Source organism: Erigeron canadensis, chromosome 9 (assembly GCF_010389155.1).
Source record: "Erigeron canadensis isolate Cc75 chromosome 9, C_canadensis_v1, whole genome shotgun sequence".
In the NCBI taxonomy this organism is placed as follows: Eukaryota; Viridiplantae; Streptophyta; class Magnoliopsida; order Asterales; family Asteraceae; genus Erigeron; species Erigeron canadensis.
The window spans coordinates 31,500,345-31,515,947 of NC_057769.1; the positions used below are offsets into that span (position 1 = coordinate 31,500,345).

A 15,603-nucleotide genomic window follows, 5' to 3' on the forward strand; every position below is an offset into this window, starting at 1 on the left:
AATTTTGAAAATTACTCTTTTCTAACTTTATATTTATGCAATGCAAATTTCTACTTAATAGTATTATAATTTACTACTTAAATGTCTTCTATATGATATTATCATTATTTTTGATAAATATTTTAAATAAACTTAACAACTTTATATTAAAAAGAGTATATATATAACAAAATCACTCAAAATTTCCAAAACTAATCATAGATTGTGAAAGAAAGTTTAGTAAATTTGTTAATATTTTAGGCAACAAATACAAAAATTTAGCTAAATAGATATGTAAATGATGTATTCATGTAATACATATATGTGTAAATATACATATATATGATTATATGTAGACATATATCAAACTTCGGTTCGGTTAACCGCGGATAATGAATATTGAAAACCGTAACCGAACCGTTAAACATCGGTTTTTTGTTTTTCGTTTTTTTCCGGTTTCGGTTTTTTCGGAATCTGATAACGTTGTTCGGACCGGTTTTTCGGTTTTCTGGTTCATTTCTTACACCCCTATATATTAGTTAAAGTTCCATAATTAGTAACCTTTCATAACAATCATCATTACATAAAAGAAATCATTGTTTCACCCTCTAACCCTGACCTTAATTCAAGTGTGATTCATTGTTCTTTTATCGTTTATAGCTTATTGTCAAAATTAAAGAAGCTAGGAAAGAGTCGCAAAAACTCATGTTGGGCAGTAAGTTCACATGATTCTCAACGTTATTCCAATCTTAATTAGTATGAAATTAATTACTTTTCATATATTCAACAACGAAGTAATACACAATAATATATACATCAGACAGTTATATTGTATAACTATATGATGCTTATACTATTTTTATTTATCTTTTCTTTTTGAAGAGTTAATATATATGGTTCTAATATATATTGTTGAGTAAATATATTGTGTAAGGATTTCAACAGAGCCCGCAAGGCTGCAATGGTCAACTCACTAAGCTTTAGTGTGTTAGTCGCATCAACTCAATACTCAATAGTTATTGGAACTTTGGAAGGGCCGAAGTACAAAGATTTCTATTTGAAAGGGTCAAGCTAAAATTTTATTAAACTTTGTAATATAATCTGTAAATTCTATATATAAAGAAAAATGATAAATCATTCTAAAGATTAGCCTAAAAATCCTCCTAAAACATTAAGAAAATGACATCTGGTATCCACTAATTTTCTTTACTAATCTTGTCCCCTGATTTTTTCACATATCAACATCTCATGGTTAGGAGGATTATTAGGCTATTTAGTTAGGGGTATTAATCATTTCCAATATATAAATGACAAATTTAAAGTCAGCAATGGTTAAACCCATTAGGACCTTTTGTTTTAGTCTCATCAAATTATTGATTTAAAAAAATTAAACTATCAAAAATACCAACCATTGACAAAAAGATGAAGTTCCCAAATGGCATACACACATTATCCTGCATCAACCCAAAAAGCCCATTATTTTAGTTTTGTCTGAAGCTTAAAAGCCCACTAATTTTATTTTTTGGTATACGTCTTCTTCAAATTGGACCTATTTGAATATAAAAAACACACATACATATTATCCACATGTTATGTTTTTGTAGTTCTAAGAGTATTTTTAAGAAGATATTTAATAATTTAATCATTTTTCATTGCAAAAACTTACAAAAAGTTTTTAACACCTATCTAAAAGAAAATAATAAAAAACTTAGATTAAAAATATTTTTAGAAAAGAAAGCAACAAAAAAAACATAGTCGGATTGACGTTGATTGTTGACCAACTCTATTGAGTCAAAGTAAGGAAAAACTTGGAAGCAGAGAGTTCTGATTGTCTGTGCTTTCAATGGCTACTTTTCATATCAGAGAAAATGATGACAAACACCACCCTGTTTCAACCCTTGTCATTTTCACTGGTAATCATCTCATCTCATCTCATCTGGCCTGTCTTTATACTTATATATATATGTATACACTTTTTTTTTAGTAGAAGTTATTATTATTTAAGTTAAGTTTCTTTTGATGTGTAAAAATGTGTAACAGCCATGGATTCAGAAGCACTCCCCATTATTGAATTCTTTAAGCTTTCACCAGATGATGGTTCTTTGTAAGTTTTTCTACTTTTTTTTTTTTTTAATTTCTTTTTTATTGTTATTATTTGCCATTGTGATTTATTTTGCTAAAAAAAAAGAAAAAAAGTGTGGATGACTGGTTGAGACTTCGAGTGCATAGTTTTTAAGTGCTTACGGCTTAAAAGTTGTGTTCAGATAGCTGCGGATGATTAAAATAAGTTTGTTTTAATCTTTGAACTAAAGAGGACCGAAATCCGTATACTTGAACTTGTGTTTTGACCTTCGAAAAACGCAAAAATCTGTATGTGCATATACGTTTTATATAATAAGCTGAAGAGAGTAAGTACCCGCGCCCGGGTGAGATGGTGGGGGCGATAGCTAGGTCATAGAGTGTGATAGATCATAGGAGTTGACATGTCATAGAGTATGATAGTCAAATGCCTTAGCCGTACGGGCTCCGCCTCGGATTTAAAAATTCGTAGAAAGTATATCGAATGACATCTCTAATGAAAGAGCATGAAATTTTAAGAACACCCATATAATTTTTATAATTTATCGATGTACGGTTTTTGAGATAAAAGATTTTGAATGAATTGGAGGAATAAATGATTTATGGAAGAGAGAGAAAAAATGATTGGTTGATATTTGAAGAGAGAGAAAGGATATTATAGTTATTTTAGATAAATATAGAATAGATAGGAGGGACATTTTGGGGAAGTACTTAAAATCAATATTGAAAATTTAAGTTCAATGTTGAAAATCTATATATTTTTTGCTTTATAATATAGTATAGATAAGCGGTTTTTTAGAGAGCATGTAAATTAGCAGATGAGCACTTAAATTGAGTACAGAACATTGGCTTTGTAAAAGCGAGTGTTTGCTATCATAGTAGTGTATCGCTATCCATTAGGTTTATTTGATCACAGTTGAAATTTAGGACTGGCAGGTTGACTTTCAGACGTGACTTGTGTTTGAGGTAAATAGGTATTGGAACGAGTATACGTTCAGTAATTATGTTACTTTCAGTTATAATGACTTTGGAGATGCTGATCAAACCACTTATCATTGCGTAGGAATAGGCATACCACTAGCCATATGTTAAGTTGGATAAACTAAAAGCTCCCATATGAGACCGTGGTCCCTTGGCCCACTAGTATCAGTCCCAACAACCTTGTGGTCGTCGATTCAAGCCACGTCGAAGGCGTCAGTTGCATAATCTATAAGTTTAGTAGTGTTTTACGTTGCAAATAACCCTGCTTTATGAGGCTTTTATATACTGTCTATATATTTTTCGGTTTATTGTATTGCAGGTCTCTCTGGGCTGTTAAGTATCACATTCTGTTATATCGTTTTTTGGTTTTATTTTGAGTTTCAATTATTTCAGGTTTCCGTTAGGTGTCCCTTGGATCAGATATCATGGTACTTACAAGGATCTAAATATAAATCTCATTTATCCAGGAAGAGACCCCGACTTAGGTGGGTAACTCTTTCACCTTCCGCATTGTTGAAAACGTTTGCGGGATATTTCAGATGACTTTTTTTCTCCAATTTTGTGAGATATCTGATTGATTAGTAAATTTGGAATTTAGTAGTCAACATGTGGCCCAAATAAAGTCAGAGGACCCATAGTTACTGATTTAAAATATTCGCCTCCTTTCTTGAATGTAAATGATCTTGAATAACCAAGATGTATATGTTTCACAGGATATTTAAGCATTTTTTTTTTCCTGTATTGATACCCCCTCCAATTTCTGTCTCAGGGGTCAATAGTGTAGGAACGGTTCCTGCATCTCTTGTGACTTATGCTTCTATTCAAGCATTGAAGCCAGATCTTTTGATAAATGCTGGCACTGCTGGTGGCTTTAAAGTATACTATTTCTGCCCATCATTTTATTTTTACCCTTTCTTTCTGAAAATATCTGAAGTTAGGATTGCGATGTGTATGTTTTATTCGCATCTACAGTTTTCTTTCTTCTTGTTTGTCACCTTTTTTAGTTTTGAAGTTATAGTGTTGTTAATGTTGATAAAACCAGGTGAAAGGAGCTTGCATATTTGATGTGTTTTTGGTTTCAGATCTTGCGTTCCATGATAGACGGATTCCAATTCCAGTAAGTAGCTTAATCAATTTGTCTCTTATATTTTGATGAAATCACGGATACCCATTGTTCTCCTTGGCTGTATCAGATTTTTATCCTAATTCTTTGGCCCTCTTGATATGCAGGGTCCAGATAAATATGGAGTTGGGAGACGGCAGAGTTTCTCCACACCAAATCTTGTGAAGGAGCTTAAGCTAAAGGTGATCATCTATAAGTGAATTTTTAACGAACATGGTGTTTGACAAATGTTGACATTTTCAAAATAAAAAACAACCAGTCTAAAAATTTTGTCATTATTCAGTTTTTATATTCAGTTAAGCAATCTAGCTTTATACTCCGATATGGGACCCATTTTCCAAATGTTATACATCTTTCCTCCAACCGCAGATTGTCGTTTATGACATTCAAGATTAATAAACACACTTTGCAGGTTTGCAATCTCTCTACGGGAGATTCTTTGGATATGACCCCGCAGGATGAAACATGCATATTGGCCAATGATGCAACAATCGTTGATATGGAGGTATAATGCCAATTCATAGTTTGTCTTTGCTTAACTTGTTTTCCATGATTTGATACACTTAACAAATTATCTTTAATACAGCCCTTATCATTCATATCCTAAAATTCTGGTTCCAGGGAGCAGCTGTGGCTTATGTGTCTAGTCTTATGAGAGTCCCGGCAATATTTATAAAGGCTGTATCCAATTTTGTTGATGGTGAAATTTCCATTCCTGAAGATTTTGCACAAAATTTGCAAGCAACTGTTGTGGCACTACGAGAAGTGGTTGCCCAGGTGGTTGAATTTATTAATGGTAAGTGCCTCTCTGAACTGTGATGATCAATCTGGTATCCTATACTAGACCTTCGTTGATCAGCCAATCTGGTCCAACATGATTTGTAATCTGTATAATTCATACATTTTTGTTTGAGTGTATGCCTTTGAAAAGATAATTTGTTGTGTGCAATTGTTTCGACCGATAGAATTTGTAAAACCTTTTATCTTGATATATTAACGGTGAAGTTGAAGGAGATGCAAAACTCCACATTAGTATATGGATCTATCACGGTTCAATCTTTTTGAAGTTTTAATCTCGACTGTTTGAAATAGTACAGATGGATACGAGTTTTAGGTCATTTAGTTGTTTAAGTTTGTTAAAAGAGATAACAATGTTGTTTCATGGTGTTTGGATGTACGTATAAAACAATTGTTGCAAACTGACAATATTGCATTCCAACAAAAAAACCAAAATTTCTGGCAGCAAGTGATGGGTAGGGTGGTGATGCTAGTGGTGCTAGACGGTGAGGTAAGATGGCTAAGGCGAACGATTATCGATATTGGATAGCAGCGCCGGGATAACCTAGGGCCAACAATCACTGATTATAGATAGTAAACAGTGATGGTGATGGTAATATGGTATAAGAGAAATGATAAAAAAAAAAAAAAAAAAAAATGAAATTTAAGAATATCTATTCAAGTATTCAATGATTGAACAGTTTTCTATGAAATTATTGTAGAACTATATTGAATATTCTCATCCAATATACTTCAAGACAAACTAAAATTTGACGGATATCCTACAATTTTACTATTTGTAGTTTTTATAATGTTTTTTGATCACACATAGTTAAATTGACAAATATTCTCAAAATATATGTTCTTAATGTATAAAAAATGAAATTATCATTGAAAAGTTTGTAAAGCTAAAAATTTAGACTAAACGGAGTGGACCATTTTTACGCCGACCGTCGCCCTTTGTCACGGACCGTCGCCCCCCACACCACCCCCGTCGACCGACGCTTGACTCGCCCGACCCACACGCCTCGCCCTCTTTCCCTTTGACTAGCACGTTGACCGAGGTAATTTAATTCCCACCAGCTAGTTTTTGACCAAGTTATAAAAAAAAATCCCCTTTTTTTAAAAATCATATCCTTTTCCATTCCATTTTCCTTTTACATTTCACACACACATATACCTTTCTTCTTCCTTTTTTTACTTTCATCTTCTTCATTTTTAACCAAAAATGTTTCCATACAACAACTTCAACAACCACCCTTTTACCCCGGGTAATCGTAGTCAATGTCCAAATAACCCAAATCAACAACCCGATATGATGAACGACCTTAATTTACTCAATAACCCACAACTTTTTCAATTGATTCAACATATGTCCACTAATCAACATATGGGTATGGGTATGGGTTCGGTTATAGGTATGGGTCCGGGTATGTGTATGGGTATGGGTCCGGGTATGGGTATGGGTGGTTCGAGCCAACATGAAACTTTTGGTGGGTCCTCTAGCCAACAAAACACTCCCGGTTCATTTTTTGATCGTCAAAGGCTAGTTGATACTCCACCACAAGATTCTCAAGATGATGATGTTCAAAAGACACAACCACCCCCTCAACCATCAAAACCAAGGCGGCATAGGAAAAAAGTGGTCGGCGAAGACGAACCACGACCAAGAAATGTCCAACAAACGTGGTTACCGTCAGAAGAAATGAATTTAGCTACGGCTTGGCTATCGGTGATCGAAAACCCGGAATGTGGTATTTTTCTTTTTACGCATACTAGTTTTTTTTTATATAAATGTCCATTTTTAAAATAAAAAAACTGTTTCGGTTTGTTTTTTTTTTTTTAAATCTGTTTCGTTTTTTTTTTTAATTTGTGTTAAAAACATATATTTTTTTATAATCTGTTTCGTTTTTTTTTTATAAAACAAAAACTGTTTTAGTTTTTTTTAAAATATATTTCGGATTTTTTTAAAAAGAGAAACAGTTTTTTAATTTTAAAAAAAAAAAAACAGCCGACTTTTTTTTATAAAAAAAACAGTTTTTTATATTAAAAAAAACAGCCGAGTTTATAAAAAAAAAAGTTTTTTTTATTTGAAATATTATTTGCGTTTGGTTTTTTGTTGTAGCAAATTATCAAAAAAAGGGGGTATATTGGTCACGAATAACCGAGGCTTTGGCGACATTAGAAGAAAAGCCGAAAGATTACCGTGACCCCGAAGTTGTGAGTGCGAAATGGAGGAAGATACGTCTAATTATTCAAAACTTCAACCAAATCTATACTCGAATCGGTCATGCAAGTGGAGAAAATGATTTAGATCGTGTTAGAAAGGCCAACGAAGAGTATGAAGGAACTTATCACAAGCCATTTCCGTATTCATCAATTTGGGGCAAAATTAGGTATATATATATTACTTTTTATTATGTGTAATTATGTTATATATATATATATATAGGTACAGTTCGAAGTTTTATCTCGTGGACAAAAGCGTTGTGAGGACCAATCTCGGTGAACCCACGGCCAAAAGGTCGAAGACTTCATCATCCACCGACCCAGTGGCTAGTCAAGGGTCGGATGCTAGGGTCAACTTTGACCTTAACTCGTTTGAAGAGTTGGGTGATAATGATGATGAGCCGGTGTATCAAGAACGGCCCATTGGTAGGGACGCATCAAAGAAAGCGTCGAGATCCGGGTCGAGCTCGGGAGGCAAGGGGAAAAGAAAGGGTAAGTATATGGAGACGTTTGAAGGAATTGCGAAAAAGTTGGATAAGTTGTTTGATATGAGCTCGAAGAAAATTGAGTTGAAGGAAAAGAAAGTTAAGATCATGGAAGAAGACCGCGATTGGAAGTTGTTGGGTACCGAATATTCCCACCTTGAAGAGCCCGAGCGAAGCATCATGGAACGCAAAAAACAAGCGCTTCGTGAAAAATATTTGTCTTGATTAGTTTTTATGTTTAATTAGTTTGTTATTTTTATGAACTTTTTTATTTTTAGAACTTTGTTATTTTAAAAACTTTGTTATTTTTATGATTAACTAGTAGTAATTTTAATTATGTTTAATAAATTTGTTTATGTTTAAAATATATATGTATTACTTTTTTATTATAACAAAGTTTAAAAAAAATCAAAAATAAAATTAAATCAATTATTACCATTGTCACATGTCACAAGTCGTCCACCCCTTAAAAACCTACCCATTTCCACCTTTTTTGAGAGGCAACTCTTTTTATCCCATATGGCACAAGTCGCCTCCTCTTCCCCTTATTCTCACTCCTCTTAGTCTTACAAACTAACCACACCAAGTAGTTTGGTTTTGGGTTAGAAACCTTTCTAAATAATCATTTTAGAAATGATAAAAAAAAAAAACAATATTTGTTTACCCCATTTACCTATTAACCTAACAACAACACATATAGATATATTAAAAAGAAAAAAATGGTAGGCCAATGGAAAAAAAAAAACTGATGGATACTTGACACACAGATAGAACAACTTCCAACGGTAACCATACATTTCTTATAACTCTTTTTTTAACCGCCAAAACCAACAAACTTAACCATGCTTTCCGCCGGACTTCCACTCGCCGGCGGCAACCACCACCTGTTTCGCCACCGCCATAACTTCCACAGTTTCAAACCCATCACACCCACTTCATTTATCATTAGATCTTCAAGCCTCCAAGAGCTCAATACTTCATCATCATTGGAGGCAAGTGACGATGATGATGATGATGGAAAATTGAGCTCAGTGGTCAGCGGTTCAGTGTCGTTTCCTGCGATAAAAGTAGCGAAACGGGTGGTTTTGGTGAGACACGGACAGAGCACGTGGAATGCGGAAGGCAGGATACAAGGAAGTTCGGATTTTTCAATTCTTACAAAAAAGGGTGAGGCACAAGCTGAGACTTCGAGGCAAATGCTTATCGATGATTCGTTTGATATTTGCTTCTCAAGGTTTGTGTTTTATGTTTTTAGCTTTTGTTGTTTTAAATTTTTGGATTTGAGAATGATAGATTTAGAAATTAGAAGTTGAGGTTATTAGTATTATTATCAAAAATTTTGATTATTTTATTAGGTGATGTGAAATATTTGATATGTAATAAACGTTATTTATTTCCTTATCAGTGAATTGAATTTTGGTGAAAGTTTGTTACATTTTGGTGCAATTGATCGCACATAAAAGGCACATAGTGGGACTGTGAAAGTGGGTACGCAAAATATGTTAAAACCTCTGTCCAGAAAGTGCATAATTGATAAGTTAACTTTTAAAGGTCCAGCCATTAAAATTCCTACAATGTTTTCATTTCCTAAAGTTGAGGAGGTGTTATTTAATTTTTGGCATTGTTTGTTTCTTAAGTGGTCATAGTGATATCGAGTAATGAGATCAGATAATCAGTTGTAACAAAAAGGGTTGTTGAATATAGTATTGGGCGTGTTTTGTTGATTGTATTAGTAATCTGGTTTTCAGATGTTTGAATGTTTGATAAGTTTTGATTATTTCAAGGTTTGTGTGTCAAATGATCCGTAAATAATCTAGTTACTTTGAATTAGTATCATTGCCGCTACTACTAAACTAATGTTTTAATTTGTTTCACTATACTCAAAGGCTAGAAACTGACTTATGAGTGATCCACTGATCCTATATGCTAAAGAATAATAGTTGATGCCGATTCATGAAACGAATATTAAAATATATGCAGTCCTTTAAAAAGATCAAAAAGAACTGCTGATGTCATATGGGATGCTCGGAAGGAGGAGATCCTTACTGATTCCGACTTGAGGGAGATTGACCTATACTCATTTCAAGTTAGTCCGACTTCTCATGAGAACCTTTCTTTGAAGAAGCTGTACATGTCAGATTGTTATAACGGTTCTTAGATAATGGGCGAGTCATATGCAATTATTTGTTGTACTTTAGGGACTCCTAAAGAACGAAGGTATAGCAAAGTATGGTGAGGCTTTTGGTAAATGGCAAAAGGATGCTCCAAATTTCAATATAGATGGTCATTATCCAGTTAGGGAATTGTGGGATCGTGCTAGTAGCTGCTGGCAGAAAATCTTGGTTCATGACAGTAGGTCGGTTCTTGTGGTTGCTCACAATGCTGTTAATCAGGCGCTTGTTGCTACCGCAATGGGTACATTTCCTTTCCTTCCTATACAGCCAGCAAACTGAGTTCAGGTCAAAATACGTTTGGGTCAAAATGGGTCAGGTGACGTGCAAACGTCTTTATTTATTGAACTGTATAAATAATTCATATGTTACATTTGATCTTAAAAACTATATTATTATACTATAATACGAATAATACATTTTTCCAATTGAACATAGAGGTTTTATGCATACTATATAATTTTGGACAACTTTTGACCCGTTCATATGATGTTCATCTTTGTCAGTTGTACTATTATTTTGCTCACTGACCCCTGTTACACAAGTACAACCAATATGACGATAAGTCCAACAGTGCTTATTTGAGTGAGAATGAGCTTTATTTTTAATCTCATCTTCAGGCTTAGGAACTGAGTACTTCAGGATTTTACTTCAAAGCAACTGTGGTGTAAGTGTGCTAGATTTTGTCCCACGGCCTGAGGGTGGATCTCCATATATATGTCTTAACCGGTTAAATCAGGTAGTGACCTTACTTGATTGGCCCATTTCTAGTCTTCTAAATGAAAATATCCATGGTTTAACAGGCCATTTTTATTCGTGTACTTGTGTTTACTTTTGCATAGTTCCTTTTATCATAGGAATCCTACACAGTGCTACATGGCCATACTTAATCGCTTAATCTGACATCATTTCACTTTTTTTCCAGCCGTTAGTATGGTCTTGCATGTTAAAAGAAAGTATATTTTGCAGACTCCAGGTTCGCCTATTGGTGGCGGAAGCTCTGCAGGCAGGAAGGCCAGTAGGCGGATCGTACTCGTCTGTCATGGATCATCCCAGGTAAATACCAAAATGGTAAAGCAACCAATGGAATTTCATAGTAAACGTTGATTCATTACCATCTTTCTTCTTGTGTGTTAATTGTAGTAACTTTTTATTTTTCTTTTTTTTTCTCTTTTTTTTTTGTAAAAGAAAAGAAACTGCTTAGTGCCGCCTTCCGCGGGTTTTGAGCCTCAATACCTCGACGGTGGAGGAGGTTAAGATGTAAGCAGACCTTACCGCTACCTAAGTAGAAAAGCTGCTTTCATTTTCTACCTAAATGGTAGAAAAGGCCCTCAAACCTTTGCATGGGATGAGGATAGAACCCATGACCTCTGTCTCCAGAGGCCTGGGTGTTTACCACTGCTCCAAACCATGCTGCTTATGGAAACAGATTTTTTGTAAAAGTAGCAAAGAAATTTTTAAAAACTTTATCTAAAACTTAATATCATCTCATTGATTTAGACTGAGTTTTTTATTCTTTGCTGTCCCTTTTTTAAGGAGGTAATAACAAGAGTTCACTATTTAAGTGGGAAATGGGCTATTAAAATAAGGCTCATCGTTTTCAATTGCTATTTCTTCCGTAAAGTTTTCTCTTGGTAAAATTAAAACATTTAGACATTATGTTTATAAACAGGCTAGCAATTCTGATGATACACCCATGGACATGCTTGGAACTATACAGGTATTCAAAGTTTTTTGATCTGTTAGTTGACTACAAGCAAGAATGAAGAATGTATAATCCAAGCTGTTGCTTTATAATGACAGTCACAAAAAACAGCAGAACTGCTACTTGATTTGAAGGTGAAATCGATTGTTAGTAGCCCAAGAATAGTTCCAACTGAAACGGCTAATTCAATTGCTCGTGTAAGTATCATTCCCAAACTTTCAGTCTTGCTCATCAAATTATCTGAACTAGTAGAGGTGACAAAATGGACGGGTTAGGCAGGTTGGTGTTGGATCAAAGCCCTTGGGTAAGGTTTGGTCGACGCAGCTGCTTTAATCATTTCTTTGAACTAATAAATAGTTAACAATTTAAATATGATTCGACAGTTCATGGTAACACAATGCATTTGAATGTAATTCTGATGATTCGTCCGGTTTGACTTGTTGAGTCCTTTTGATTTGCTTAACCCATTTGACCTGTTACATTTAGTTTAATCCTTTAGCATAACCTTTTTGACATAATTCATTATGTTTGACTCTTTAGCTTTTTATGACTCATTATAGATCATACATAACCCAAACCAACCTATTGTCTTATCAATATAAATAGCTATTTTTACATAATTGAAGGTTCAAGAAGCTGCTGATTGTCTTGGCGCTGATTGTGTGCCACGATATGTGGAAACAAAGCAGTTAAAAAACCTCGACTTTCAAGATATTCTTAATCGTTCAAAGAAGGCAAGAAACATACATTTTGGTTCATTCTTAGGAGTCACAAATAAATTACTCTCTTATTCCCATCAAGATTGTGATTTCTTTCTTTTTTGCTATGTTTTCAATACCAGGAATCAATCAATGCATCAAGTCTACAGTTTGGCTGGATGAATGAATTTGAAGATGGATTGTTGACAGAAATATGGGACCGGTCAGGAACAACCTGGAAATCGTTACTAGATGAGTTATCTAATGAATCTCAACCAGAAAACGTCGTGGTAGTAGTTGGTCATCCTATTGTTAATATTGGACTATTAGGACATTGCCTGAATCTAACAAAGGACTGGCTGGGATCATTTCATCTCGACGCTGGTAGCATTAGTGTCATTGATTTCCCTGATGGCCCGTTCGGAAGAGGAGTTGTTCGATGCATAAACTATACCGCACATCTTGGAAGGTGGTCGATCCCCATCACTAGACCAACACAAGATGAAGATGAATTCTAAGACTGCGCTTTTAGTTTCTTATCTGCCCACATTTTCATTGTTGTAATCAATCAAATAATTATAATTTCGGGCTCATATGTATATGTATGATACTAATTATACATTAAAAAGAAGAAAGTTAGAGTGGATGAAAAAGAAATCTTATATTATAATACACTTACAATCATTGAAAATGTATGTTTTGCTTATTGGTTTTTTTAGTTCCCTCAAAGTATTGAAACACATTCAAAGATTAACTTCATTATTTGATGGTATTATTCAGTATTACAGTTTCACATAATTACTTTCTGAATGCACATTCGAAAACATCCTAAAACTGGCCTCTGTGTTTTCATCTATTTTTGCTTAGATTGGATCAACTAGTTAACATACTTGCCTGTAGAAACATTAATCAATAGTTCAATCCTTACTTCTTGCAATCTTGCAAGACCGGAGATCCGTAGAAAAAGGTGCGGTCTCTCTGGGACCCATAGCCCGTGAAAGACATACTTGGAGCTACTTTACTTTTAACAAAGGTCAAATTTCACCATTGCAAAGAAAATAGTACATAATAACATCATTATGAACAAATTCAACTTAGTTTATTCAAAAAACCAAAAAAAAACTTATTCATGCAATCATCAAATCTCATAAAAACACAAAACTAGCAACATAGGCTTCCACATTCTTTAAAGTCTTAGGACTTTTTTTTAAAGGAAAATGTTTGTGCACCCACATATATATTAAGCAGTTATTGGCTTGACGGCAGTAACTGGAAAATCAAGAAGCACGATCTTCTCGATCGCAGCTGAGAACGTTGCCGAGAACTCGACATGGTTGGGATGAGCTTGGAAAGCAGTAAAATCATCTTTGGTGCCAAATGTCATCATGAGAGCATGGGTGAACCCTTGCCTTAGCATTTCCATGCTTTCAATATCTTTTCCCCTGTTATATATATATATGTAATGATGATTAATGAATCAAGGGTATGGTTAATTGCATTACCAAGTTATTTATTACACATTTCATTCAATTATTATAAACAATATTTGTATATCCTAATGCAATGAAAATCGTCTAATGCTAGAGGTGGTCATTTCAAGTTTTCAACTTACATATCGATATATATCCATATAACTAAATAGATTTCTGTTATAAAAAATTTATTACGTAGAATTATTTAGTTTTTTTTATACGGCGTAAGTCATTGGTACGTAAACTATGTAGTTTAAGTTTATTTTTAGTTAGCATAAAATTTCGAAAAAAGAGTTAAGATTTTATAAATGCATGAAGTTCAAGTCACTACATATAATTTTGCATTTGTCCACACTTTTAGTTAGTGTGAACAAACTAAAAATTTTTGTCACGCTTTGATGTGTTAAAAAATATGTAGAACTAAAGGTGTGTAGAAAATTATTCACACTAAAAAGTGTGTAGATTTAAAAGTTCACATTTTTTAGTGTGAACATTAATTCATAATTATTTGTAACACCCCATTTGTCCACGCTACTTGTTCACGCTAGTGTGAACAAAAGAGGTGTTACAAAATAATTATAAAAGTCCATACTAAAAAGTGTGAAGTGCGAACTTTTAATTCTACATACTTTTTAGGACGGAGAAATTTCTACACACTTTTAGTTATATTTTTACATACAAAAAAACGTGACAAAATTTTTACTTTGTTCACACTAACTAAAAGTGCTAATAAATGCAACATTATTTGTAATGAGTACTTGATGACATTTACACTGGCATGCAATAAGAGTTGTAACTTTTATTGGAGTTGTTCACCAATCACCATATATTAATTAAGCTTCAATAAGATGGTTTCAAGAAAATGTGACCAAATGTAAGTCACAATAATTTTTGGTTTCGTATAAAGACGAGACCATTACTTAGTAACTTGTATATAATGCAACAAAAAAGTGTACTCGGTCACAAGAAGTAATGTATCCCATATAAAGACTTAATGAGCAATGACATATACTATATTGCTATTTAAGCTTACACTCTACTTACTTTTATGATATATACTATAACAATATTACTATATTATTATGGGAAATAATATTCGTACCATGACTTTTGATGGATATACCACAACGTACAAGTTTTACAGCTGACAGTACAAACCAGTATTGCACAGTTGTGGTAAATCTATCGAAATAAGTGGTACTAATATCACTTCCCTATTATTATATACTATATGCATTATCAATTAGAAGTTAAAAATGGACTTACCAAACGAATGACTTGACACTGTCGATTTCGGTGGCAAGTTTTTCCAACCCTTTCATGATATCATCAACCACCACCTCTTCTTTGAACTTGACCACCACCAAATGTGTGAACTCACCCATTTGTGATCACTTCAATCCACCACTCGATCTCCAACAAACACACTATATATATGTATAAATAGCCTTACAAAAAACTATATATGTATACACACAATCACAATATAATCTCAATTAACCTACTACTTATAGCATATGACACACACACATATAGACTCAACCTTCTACCTTCTACTTATGACATGTGACACACACACTGACACACTTTAACATAAACGCACACATACGCATTTGTAGGCTCAATTATTCTTAGTATACATATGTACAACTTCCAATGCACAAAAAGTAAATGTAACAAGTGCGTCAAAGACCCACAAGTCAGCACTTCCGTCGCTGCGTCCCCACAGTCAAACCCACCGACATCATTGTCTGAATTATATGACAAAGATTTCCTTGTACATTTTGCAATACTACTTGTACTATCTTGACTTGGTCAACTTACCTACTCAAAATTTATTACGATTTATATATGTGTACTTTTTAACAAAAGAAATGACCCCATTGCTTTTTTATGTAAGAAAT

General features: G+C 33.7%; 4 protein-coding genes across 4 annotated transcripts; 3 read left to right on the forward strand and 1 right to left on the reverse strand.

The window, feature by feature from the left end:
- Positions 1-1,717: 1,717 nt before the first annotated feature.
- On the forward strand, positions 1,718-5,197 carry LOC122581794 (5'-methylthioadenosine nucleosidase-like). Its single transcript, XM_043754074.1, has 8 exons — positions 1,718-1,892; positions 2,020-2,083; positions 3,433-3,524; positions 3,809-3,915; positions 4,082-4,156; positions 4,270-4,344; positions 4,575-4,667; positions 4,784-5,197. The coding sequence occupies exons 1-8, from the start codon at positions 1,823-1,825 to the stop codon at positions 4,979-4,981; spliced, it is 774 nt and encodes a 257-aa protein (XP_043610009.1). The 5' UTR covers positions 1,718-1,822; the 3' UTR covers positions 4,982-5,197.
- A 1,132-nt stretch (positions 5,198-6,329) lies between these two features.
- LOC122583577 (glutathione S-transferase T3-like) lies at positions 6,330-7,878 on the forward strand. Its single transcript, XM_043755969.1, has 3 exons — positions 6,330-6,693; positions 7,065-7,335; positions 7,392-7,878. Exons 1-3 carry the CDS (start codon positions 6,330-6,332, stop codon positions 7,876-7,878), a joined length of 1,122 nt encoding a protein of 373 aa, XP_043611904.1.
- A 518-nt stretch (positions 7,879-8,396) lies between these two features.
- LOC122580804 (probable 2-carboxy-D-arabinitol-1-phosphatase) lies at positions 8,397-12,933 on the forward strand. The gene is made up of 9 exons (XM_043752966.1): positions 8,397-8,887; positions 9,634-9,739; positions 9,852-10,068; positions 10,445-10,563; positions 10,794-10,880; positions 11,497-11,544; positions 11,628-11,726; positions 12,156-12,263; positions 12,371-12,933. The coding sequence occupies exons 1-9, from the start codon at positions 8,496-8,498 to the stop codon at positions 12,743-12,745; spliced, it is 1,551 nt and encodes a 516-aa protein (XP_043608901.1). The 5' UTR covers positions 8,397-8,495; the 3' UTR covers positions 12,746-12,933.
- A 311-nt stretch (positions 12,934-13,244) lies between these two features.
- LOC122580805 (stress-response A/B barrel domain-containing protein At5g22580) lies at positions 13,245-15,278 on the reverse strand. The gene is made up of 2 exons (XM_043752967.1): positions 14,966-15,278; positions 13,245-13,669 (listed from the first exon to the last, which is right to left on the reverse strand). The coding sequence occupies exons 1-2, from the start codon at positions 15,082-15,084 to the stop codon at positions 13,468-13,470; spliced, it is 321 nt and encodes a 106-aa protein (XP_043608902.1). The 5' UTR covers positions 15,085-15,278; the 3' UTR covers positions 13,245-13,467.
- Positions 15,279-15,603: the final 325 nt, after the last annotated feature.